At 32.4% G+C, this 11,538-nt stretch overlaps 2 protein-coding genes across 11 annotated transcripts; both read right to left on the reverse strand.

The window, feature by feature from the left end:
• Window positions 1-235: 235 nt before the first annotated feature.
• LOC106767432 (COP9 signalosome complex subunit 2) lies at window positions 236-4,412 on the reverse strand. 10 transcript variants are annotated; one of them, XM_022783536.1, is made up of 10 exons: window positions 3,796-4,412; window positions 3,399-3,684; window positions 3,271-3,312; window positions 1,999-2,152; window positions 1,875-1,925; window positions 1,686-1,765; window positions 1,524-1,598; window positions 1,203-1,414; window positions 881-1,004; window positions 236-549 (listed from the first exon to the last, which is right to left on the reverse strand). In XM_022783536.1, exons 5-10 carry the CDS (start codon window positions 1,879-1,881, stop codon window positions 517-519), a joined length of 531 nt encoding a protein of 176 aa, XP_022639257.1. In that variant the 5' UTR covers window positions 1,882-1,925; window positions 1,999-2,152; window positions 3,271-3,312; window positions 3,399-3,684; window positions 3,796-4,412; the 3' UTR covers window positions 236-516. The 10 variants fall into 10 exon arrangements, with proteins under 10 accessions (XP_022639257.1, XP_014507811.1, XP_022639256.1 ...); XM_014652325.2 differs by having other exon boundaries at window positions 2,036-2,152; window positions 3,796-4,411; XM_022783535.1 differs by having other exon boundaries at window positions 2,026-2,152; window positions 3,796-4,411.
• Window positions 4,413-6,192: 1,780 nt separating this feature from the next.
• LOC106766362 (DELLA protein RGL1-like) lies at window positions 6,193-8,240 on the reverse strand. The gene has a single exon (XM_014651095.2). It carries the CDS (start codon window positions 7,932-7,934, stop codon window positions 6,384-6,386), a length of 1,551 nt encoding a protein of 516 aa, XP_014506581.1. The 5' UTR covers window positions 7,935-8,240; the 3' UTR covers window positions 6,193-6,383.
• Between the last annotated feature and the right edge of the window lie 3,298 nt (window positions 8,241-11,538).

Here is an 11,538-nt window from a genome sequence, read left to right on the forward strand (position 1 = left end):
GAAAAGTCCATCATAATAGGTACAATGTATTATAACGGACTTTCTGTCACCTATCATAATAGGTCCATTGTATTATGACAGATTTTCACTTATCCGTCATAATATAACGACTTTACCTATCATAATATGTAGCATTTTATGATGATGATTCTTTCACCTATCATAATATGTAGAACATATTATGACAAATAATTGTTCACCTATCATAATATATACTTTTTAAAAATATTCTTTTATTACATTGTTCACCTATCATAAAATATTGAAAAATAATCTTTTATTACATAATAAGCAGAAAATATTCATTCCTAGCAAATGAAGATACATTAAACCAAAATCCTTTATAAAAGCTTAAACTAATCATTGACATTTTAAAGCATTCTCATTTACCCTTCTCCAAGGCATGCTGTCTGCCAACATTTAACATCTGAGGGTTAATATCAGATACATGAATCCGAGTTTCTGCCTTTAAAGTATCTTGAAAAACACCTTGAAGTCCTTTCAACTTAAATTTGTTTATGCTCTCCAAGATTCTAAAAGCAACATCCCCTGTAAAATCAATAACTTTAAGCTTGATACGAAAACCCATAAAACTTTTAAGAATAACATGCAACAACACATCACTTCAATTCCTGAGAATTTTATAGAGAAGAAGCAAAGTTTATGTTAAATAAATACAAAAACATCTTACAACTACATTGCTTAAAACAACCTTAAACACATATGGAGCACATACAACTTACTGTTTAGAAAGTTAAAATACCACCATATGAAGCACATGCATATATTTACTTTATGACTTGCATAAAGTATTATTAGGTAGAAACAAAGTCGAAGTAGATATCTTCCTTTTTAAAAATAAAAATAAAAAAGAACTAACCATAACAATAGCTTCTTCCACATCATCCTTGTTTCTTCCTGCCACACACCCTTTTAAGGATTCAAGTGCATCTCTAAGTTTCTTCAAAAGAACATGTTTTTCCAAAGATGCTGCCTCTCTAAGTCTAGCCTAATTTCACCAGCATATAAAAAGCTTAGTTTAAAAAAGGAACATCCCTTTTCTTCAAAAATTATGATATGATCATTGGTTATTTGAATTGCAAGAACTGTAAAATAACAATCTCAGGTTGCAAAACCCTCCAAAGGAAGAGATGTATTCCAATGTAAAAAAGAATTGATTTTTAACCAGAACAAAGGGTAACCTCTTTAGACAACTTAGCCGTAGCAGCCAAACCCTTCTCGAATTTACTGGCAAGGTCACGAACGAGAGACGATTATGCTTGAGTTTTTTGTTGTTCTTGGTCTCTGTGTACATTTGAATTTCTATTGCATAAACCTCCAAAAGTTGGGTTCCTTTCTTATGGTCATCCGTGCCATCTTCCCTTTGATAAGATTTGTGAAGTTCTTTCAAGATCTGACAGTGTTCAACAAAATCATTAAATTACTCAACTACTGGATACGAATAGGTAAACAAACATTAGAATTGAGAAGGCTACATCATTTACAAAATAATAATGTATCACCTTACTCATTCGTCCATATTCCCCAATATCAAAGAAGATCTTACAAAGCTTAAGATTTGTTTTAAACCATAATCTCTGCGAATAACATTAAAAAAAACAAAAACATAAGGCCGCATTAATGAAATATACCACTAGCCAAAGATAATGTCTAAATGTATTGACCTCATTCTTTGCTTCTTCAAGAGCTTTCAGAGTTGTCTGGTAGAACTCCTGCAGAAGACCAAAGTTCTGGCTAGCTGAACCTGAGACATAGTCCATAATGTTGTTTATGCATTTTTCCTATAGTTACGAGTCAATGCTGACTTAATGTAAGTAAACATCTCCCTGTAGACTTCCATCATCTCTTTATACCTTCCATGTCTATAATAGAGCTTCACAGTTTGCTTTAGAGCTTTAAATCCCCTGGTACAGTGTAAGATAAAATATTAAATATAATAGATGATGGTTTATTATCATTGTGGAATAATTCTAATACATGATGTTAAAGTATTATGCAGTTCACCCTTCACAACCATTGCTTTAGTCTCCACAAACTGAACTTTTCCACCAAAGGCAATCCAAACTAGCCCGACAGAGACCCCAGGGGTAGCAACACGTTCAGCAGCCTTACTACCATCAAATCTTGGGGGCTGCATTACATAACCAAGATCCTATTATGAGACTTTACACTAACTTTAATTTCCTAATAAAGCATTGAAACCACAGTAAGTGAATATCTATTACTTTTGTTTGTAGAAAATAATCATTCAACTTTCATTTTCAAATAAGGAGAAAATTTTATATACACGTTTAAAAAATTCTTGCCAAACACGACTAAATATATGCCATTTAAATAATGTAATATAGTATATTATAATATACTATATTGTAATATAGTATAGTATAAAATAAACTAATTAAATATAGTCATAATACATTATTATATTAATGTAAAGTACATAAAGCATTTATAGCTACGTACATAGTCCTGGACTTTATGGTAAAACTTTTATAGCATTAAAGGTCTTAATAAGTAAAATCTCCTAATCCTGATTATAGTAACTGGTAAAGCATTATGCCATTTTATATTCTACACATTTTAGATCAAAGTGAATTCAAAGACAAGTGCTTTCATTAGAATTTTCTTTCCTTCAATGTGTAGAGTTAGGTTAGATGGCTCGATCAAGTAGCATCATATTCCAAAATCAAGTACCAACTTTTCTAAAAGCTTAAGCTATTAGGTGGAATACTAAACTCACAGATCACCAGTCCTGAAATATAATTTCTCTACCAACAATCGAAGAGTTAGGGAAAGATCAGTTGGTAATATAAAAGTAATGCTTTAGACCAGAAACTCTGCTCTTAAACACTTCAAACAACCACAATATCTTCAAATTTTAAACTTTTAATCAGTGGCCCAAACAATATGTGATAACCTTTCTCAGCAAATATAAAAAGAACTCAAGCTAACAATAATTTACCTATAATAATTTACAACATCTCCCAACCTTTAAAAAATTATAAATATCAAATATAAGTATAACTACAATAGAAGCACTTTAACATATAACATTTCGAACAAATCAAATTAATCATTTTATCCATCTACGTCAATGAGTAAACAAATCACCAACATCATTTTTTCGTATGGTTATAAAAAAGAAAAGAAAAAAAAGTAGGCATTGTTATAGCATATTAATTAAAAAGAAAAAGAAGAAAATTGTTGAAAGGTAAAGTGAAGAGTGAGAAGTGACAGTAGTACATGCACCTGAAAGAGTAGATGGAAAAATAGTGCATCCACCATCATCTCCTACACAAAAGAAACAGCTTAAACACTCTCCATAGCAATTAATTTTAACCATAACATTGATCTAATAATTATAGGATTTTACTCACAAAATACTTATCCCCTTCCCCCAATCTCACAAGCCACCATTTGTCACTACCGAAGGTGATTTCTACAGCAGCATCTGAGTTGATCCTTTTGTTAAATGCTTTGGCATCAAAGTTTATTCTTGAGACAACCATTCTCATGGAAATGAAATAAAGTCATTGCAGCAGGTAGGCAACCCAATAGTGGCATCCCAAACTTACATTCAAAATAGTAGCATTTTCGTCATAACCAGATGTAGCAGAAGCAAAGTTTGCTCCAATAAGATGATTTTTCCCTGATACCTGTAGGCTAAGATATGCAGGAGCATAAGTCTTTCAGAATAAATTGTTTAAATTCGAAGAGCGACACAAGCATTTCAAAGAGAGATACAATTGAAGACAAAGTCAAATGTATACTCACCATGGGTGAGAAGCTGTTCCAAATCGACGAACTGAGAGGCTTTTGCGATTTCTCCTTTCTCGCGAAGGAGGCTGAGCCACTCCCCGAAGCCTCCGAATAGGTTTTCACCGTCGTCAACGCCACTCTCCTCTCTCTCATAAGGTTTCTTCCATCTTCAAATTCTATAATACTCACCAGGAGTAGAGGCGTCGTCACAGTTCGATCCAACGAGGTTCACCGTCGGTAGCGCCTGGAGTCGTCGCAGGTGTAGAAAGTGCCAAGGCAACGCCTCCTTCTTCGATCCGCAATGGCCGTCGTAACTCCAAGCCTGAAATCGTGTTAATGCGTGTCACATCGCCGCCGTGGCTCGATCTTCGTCCAGTTCGCTCCACCACTGCTACCACTTTCGCCCAAATCACGAATTCCACCACCGGAAATAGCCACGAGCCACCACCGTTGCGTGATTTCGCTATCCCCACTAGCTTCCCCTCTTCGATCGAAGGGATGAGAAATTAGGGAAGAGATCGAAGAGAGATGATGCAGAGTGACTATAAAGGGAAGAGAAAATAGGGCTTTGAAATTGAAGAGACAAAATGAAAGTGAATAAAACCTCGAGATTGAAATTGGAGAGACAAGATGAAAATTAGATTTAGAAAGATATTATGACAGGTTTTCCAAAATCAGTCATAACACATTCTAAAATTTTCCACTAGTATAATATATTATAACGGACATTTATTTAACAATCATAATAAATTTTAAACTTATTTATAAATTTATCACCGTAATATATATTATAATTGATATTCGTAACTCTGTTATAATATGTCTTATAATTATTATTCATTAACCTATTACAATAGATAACCTTTATCGTCATAATAGTTTAGTCATAAAAAGTTATTTTTCTGTTAATAATAACTTATACATTATTTTCTATATATTTTAGTTTAATAATATAACATTGGATTATCATAAAATATATTTTTCAATATATCAAAGATTTTATTCAAAAGATAATATTATATAATTTTATAATTAATACTTGTAATATATTAAAATTAGAAATAATATACGAAAGTTAATAATTACTCATTCCTCACAAAATAGAACATTAATTAATTATATCTGTCACAATTAGTTATAACAATGGTAAAAGTGTAGTTTGAGTGAGATAACAAGTAGAATATAGTTCAAATAGATTAGAGTGAGTTTATTTTATAATTAAATAAAATTTAACTTAACTCGAACCGATAAAATATCCTATGAAAATAGACTAGAATGAGTTTACTTTACAACTAAATCAATTTTAACCTATGAATTGAGTAACAGATTACGTAAATTGACACCTAATTTAATTGAACAAGGCCTATTTTTATTATAAAAAACGATATTGTTTGACAATTTAATTATTTTCTTAAAATATATTTTAATTTAATATTTAATTTATAGCTGAAATTTTTGTTTGGTTTTATTTACCATGATTACATAGTCTATTTTTTTAAAAAAAAATATATGTGACAACAAATGTTTAAGTTATTAATTTTGACAATTTTTATTCAGAACTTGACCTAATTTGATTAAAAGTAGACTGATTTAGATTAGGTCTAAAAAATGTAGAAATTTAATTTAACCCAACCATTTCTTTACCACTGGATGATGAGTTTGTCAAACCTAACTCAATTAGACCTGCATAAACACCCTTCGAGTATGTTACCTTCTAAGCCATAATATGAGTAATGTTCATCAGAAATTTATTAAATTATTTTATATTATCAAATATAAAAGTGTAGTACATATAATTTATTTTAAGAGTTGTTTTTTTTTTTAAGTTGTGAGCTACATCTCTTAGTTTCTAATTGAGGATTTAACAATTTTCAATAAGCTTGCAAGCTAGTTTTTTTTTTTTTTTTTGGACAAAAGAGACAAGAAGTGATAAAATCGTTTTCCTGAGCTGTTGTTTGAAGCTTTTGTTTCTGTTTCGCCCGCTCAAGCGTGTAGCTTTCGCTTAGCGCTTTTCATGTGTTTATTTCTAGTTTCATGTTTCTGTTTTTTTTGTGTTGGTTCCGGTTTTTATCAGTTCCTCTCGTGTATTTTTGAGGCATATAGAAATAAAATATTTCCTTTGCTGTTTCTTCCTTCTCCATGTTTTCTGTTTTCTTCTTCGCTGATCATCATTTCTGCAATCTGTTTGGTTTTCTTTTGCCTTCTTCGTGGATTTCAGAGATGTGATGTTAGTAAGAAAACTTGTTAGATTTTTCTATCTTTTTGCACTTTTCTTAATCTATTAATTCCACCAGATTATCCTTTATCCATTTTATTATTGCAAAATAGGAAGCAATGGATATTTGTTGTTAAATGGCATTATCAGTAAGCAGGATGATTGATAATAGAAAGAAAGAAAATAGTGGAACAAGCTGACCAAATACGAAGTTGTTTATTTTTCATGTGTTGGATCCCGGGCGACAAGAACACATAATTACTGAAAAAGAAAAATGATTGTGTGTCTAATTCACAAGATGCATGTGAAAAGACATTATTGAATGACACAACAGCTCCATAGATACTGTTATTTATTGACATGGAACAAACTTCAAACTTTCTTCAGCTCAGCATTTCCAGCAAGAAACCGCCACAATAGGCTTGGATTTCCATCCAAGAACCAAACACCCTTTCTCTTCCACCACCGTGTACCCCTCGCAGACCTTCCCATTCAGAAGCCATTGCTTCGCCTGAGACACCATCTTAATCGGCGCAGCCTGAAACCCCGCCCTGCTCATCCTCCTCCGCCACTGATCCACTCTCTCGTGTCTCTCCATCCTCAACGGCCCCTCACGGCTCACTATGTTCTTTATCTCCTCAGCGAAGTAAAACTGCTCCATCTTCGCTCTCTTAGTGTCATATTTCGGCAACATAACATCCAACGAGTCGAATATGGCAGAATAATAGTGCAATGATTCCATAAATCTCCCAAGAAAAAAGGGTCCGTTATGACTCGAATCTTGCTCCACCATCACCAACACTTTCGGCCCAAGCCCGTGAACCATCTGCAGCACTGAATTCAAAGCCCCTCGGCTTTCCTTCACCACGCAGTGCAGCTGCAGAATGCTGTTCACCGCAAGAACCTCTTCTTCCCTCACTTCTATGTCCTCTGGTTTCAAACTTTCCAAATTCTTTTTCACCACTGAGAATTCAAAATTGATACCCAAATTAGTTGCATAAACCGAGAGTTCGTCGCCGATGGATTGAAGTCTGTCGCAGAGTCCCACCGCCGTGATTCGCAGCCGACGAAGACGTTCGCTGCCGCCATTGGCGAGGCTCCGCATCAGTTCTCTCCATTGGTGTCCGTGTCGTAAACCGAGAGTCATCCCGAAATCCACTACATGGACAAAACTCTCACCCGAAAAGGCTTCCATCACTATAGAATTAGTGACAAAGTGTCCAAACTGGATGTGTGGACACAGCTCGTAAACCAATCTGAATGCTTCCTCCATTTCTTCGGAGGCTGTGTCCATAATGTTCATCATGGGTGGCATCGGGCTCACTGGCCCGGTGGGCTGAATCAGATTCAGCCTCTCAATTAGGCCTTGAACAAAACAAGAGGCAACTCTTTGGAACGAAGATCCGAATACTAAAGCGTTGGCTTTGAGTTCTGATAGTAATATTGAAGCGTGCGATTTGTCTCGACAAGCCACTGCTTCTGCACATGCTATCAGAAGTTGAACCAGCCTCACACCGTCATGACAACCGTCTTCTTCAGCTCCATCACTTTCTGAACTATTTATGTCTTCTGGTGCCTCTTCTTCTGCTTCCGCTGCCAGATATCTTTGTGTGTAAGTCCGTATGTGATCTCTGAAATGAAGCTTTGGTATGCTATCCCTACTCCTATTGCAGTTGTTGGCATTGGTGTTGAGGAAACTGTGGGAATTGCTCATCAAATTTCCTAACCAGTCAACGGGGATTCCCACCGTTCTCTTCACCCTTTTGTTATCCCTTATGCTTCCGTCACAATAGGGAAGAACTAAGGTACAACTGTTACTCTCCGAAATAGGTTGAAGAGGAAAACAGCTATATTGATCGGTTGCCCATATATCAAACACGTACGATAGATTTTCACCATCGATTTCTCCGTTCAAGGCACCATACTGAGGAGGGGCCATTTATATATGCAACCTTTTTTCTTTTCTAAAGATATTCAATAACGCACTGAGAGAACCTCCATTCTACTCATTCCTATATATACACTCACCCAACCCAAAGCATGACATCACTGATGCGTTAGTTCCTAGTACACGTTAAGTTCAATGTTCTTAGTAGAATCTACATTGAAACTCAGACAAAGAAAGCGTAGATCAATTGGATTTCTAGGAAACATCGTTTCTCCAAGCCTTTTGGAATTTCGTGAACGGTTTACACTGATTGGTCGCCACACCATTCTTTATTCCCTAATTAAATTGCATTATCCATTCGTCGCTTTCTATGTTGTCCCATTTAGGTACAACACTGTGATATGTACATGGGTAACAGTATTAACAATATATATTTTTTTATGATTGTATTTACTGTAGTGTGAATTGAAACAAAGTTTTCTATGTGCGGCTGCCCAAGTTATTCTCAACTTCCACCGGTTCAGAACTTCAGGGTTATCGTTTTTCACAATCTGAATCATACAAAATACCATTCTTCATAGATGGGATGGCTCTGATTACAGAAAGGTTTGATTTTCAAACTCGTTGAATCCTTTGATTAATGAATCCTGATTCAAACATGGCAGAAAAAAATTGTCAGGAGTTTGCTCTAACAAAAGGGTGACTGACAAATAATATGAATTGTGTTGAAACATATAGCAGAAGCATCTTAAGTATTGATGGAGTACTTTAAATATGAATTTTTGCGAATAAGAACTCAACGGGGCGATCTCATATGTATCCACTTCTACCTCAAAGGAAGAGGAACGATGAATATTTCAGTAGTAAAAATACAAAAGAAGAAATTGATGTGGATTTATTGCATAGTTTTCGCTTTAAACTACAATTTTAGCTTCTTACACTATTACACTCACATTTTAGTATAATTTTTCACTATATCACTGATGCTAACTACTAGTTTTACCGTTATTTTACAGACTAAATCTCTAATTCACTCTCTAATTATTTATCAAATTGATTTTTGAATTTAGCAAAGTCATAGTTTCTCAAATTATATATTATTGATCAATCTAGTCTTTAAAAATACAACATTACAAATAGATTTTAATTTTTTAAAAGCACTTAATGGATTTAGTGAGAAAACGAGAGCATTCATAAACCTTCATTAATAATTTATATTCACTTTTAATTATTTAATTTCATTAATAATTAGTCAATTTTAACCGATTATTTTGAAAGAAATGTTTGACAGAAGAAAGAAGATGAATGCACTTGCGAAGAGGCCTAGTGAAATGAGAATAAAGAAGGGTAGTGGCAATGGAGTTAAAGAGGAAGACAGAAAAAATGGTAAATCGTTCAATGCAAGGAAATACATGATATAAATCGTGCAATGTATATATGCATATATTATATGAATATACATTCTTTGTTAAAAAATGATAAATAGACTGTTAAGAGTTTAATCCTCTTTTTTGTATTATTTTTATGTTGAAGCTCAAAAATTGATATTGATCTATTATTTTTTTAATATATTTTAAATGATTAAAATCAGTATAATAACATTCTAATTTCTTTAAGAAAAAAGAACAAAAAAAAAAAAACATTAGAAAGAAATCTGAACTCGTGTGGGAGAACCAACAACATTTCTAGGTTTTTTCTTGTGTATGTCTTTTTACTGTATCTACTAATTTTAATGTTTTAAAAAATATTACAATATACCAACATCAGCTTATTTTTAGTACAAGAGAAGAACAACAAAAAATAAATAAATAAAATCTAGACTCAATCCTTTTTATATTTGTAGTGTATCATAACTTTTTTTCATAATTATTTGATAAAAAGTCTGACTCAACACCTTTAGTTAAAAAATCCTTTTTGAGACCTTTAGTTAAGAGCATAATGAAAAGATAAATAGATAATGATTACAAAGCAATTATATTATGCTATTTTAATTTAATAATACGACATACTACATTAAATTAGAAATTAAAATATCATTATTGTATTAACTTCAGTTTGATTACTTTTTAATTACCATTCAATCATTGAAAAGATATCAGTCTATTGGATCACTCCAGTTCTATGAAAACACTTTAAAACATGTTTAAATTCATATAATTTACGAATGACATTAGTAAAAAATTGTTAAATAAGTCAATCATAATAGTAGCATAGTATTTTAAAAAGAAAGTGCTTAAAGATTAAATTGCCGGCTTTAATCCGAACTAACGACAGGGAGAAAGAACAAACAAATTAAGGAACAAACATGGGTTAAAATGAGTCCCATACGCTGCTTAATGTAACTTTATATTCTAATTGAACACTGCGACTAATCATTTAAAAATGGATTATTAGTTTTTATTTTTCATAAAACTCTAATACTTTTTCCCCTCTTGTTTTTCTTCGACGATGTCGCCACAATGAATATTCTATTCTGCCATAGAAATGCTTCAAACGGTAATATTTATTAAAAAGGGAAGAAAAACAGCTAAATATTATAAACAAATTCTAACCACTAAATTAAAGGTAATGCATTAGAAAAAAAATTATTTACATAATATTCTTAACGCTCATCGTTATACAATGGTAATGTGCACACCCAAGCACCATGATATCATGCATACAGAATTTTCTGTATGGAAATAATCTTCGTCTTTCAGTGTCAAGGAATCTTGGATCCAAATCCAATGTTAGACCTGTCATCTCATCATACCTTTGTGTGTATATATATATATATATATACATATATATGTAATTAATTAGTATTGTGAATCTTGTTCGTAAGCTATGATGTCAACAACACATCTTAATTTATATAAAAGGGTACATATAAAATAGAAAGAAAATGTTTCTTGGACATCTATAAACAAAAGAGAAAAAATTATGTATGTAAAAGGTATATGATCCCGGATAGACATAGATTAAGGATGTTTTATTGTGTCAATTAAATGTTTATTATATTTAGGTGTCAAAAAAAGCAATGATTTTGCTATTTATGAATGAGAAAAAAAATGTCATATAAGAAAATATGAAAAAAAAGAAGCAATATTAATCTTTGGTGTTTATTTTTACCCTATATATTTTAATTCAATTAATTATAAGAAAAAAATTAATTTTCTCTATAAACATCTATTTAAACCGATATTAATAGAAAGCGCCAATAATATGTGGGTTAATTTGCCGGCTGTTTATGTTTGCAATCATAGATACAGAAACATGTTGATAAAGTAGCTAAGTTTAAGACTAAATCAATCGATATACATAGAATTTAACACTGAAAATAAATGTTACTCTCCATAACTAGTATTGGATATGAAAACTAAGAGAAACAATATACATTTGACTAAATCATAATGAGTCTTGTTTTCTTGTTTTAGTTGCATCGTATTTCTATGTTTTTGTTTCTCGATCGCATGACACTTTCAAGTCTCTTAGCATGCTAACTTAGCATATATCATAAAAAAATGGTAATTAAAGAAAATTTTCTCAACGAAGTTTGAGGATTGAAAATTAAAGAAACGTCGGAATGTGGTAATACCAAGACTTGAGAACATATGAATACTTTTTATTCAGATTTTTTCGAACTTGCTGAAATAAGGATTTTGGAAAATTTTTG

This window comes from Vigna radiata, chromosome 7, assembly GCF_000741045.1.
Source record: "Vigna radiata var. radiata cultivar VC1973A chromosome 7, Vradiata_ver6, whole genome shotgun sequence".
Classification (NCBI taxonomy): Eukaryota; Viridiplantae; Streptophyta; class Magnoliopsida; order Fabales; family Fabaceae; genus Vigna; species Vigna radiata.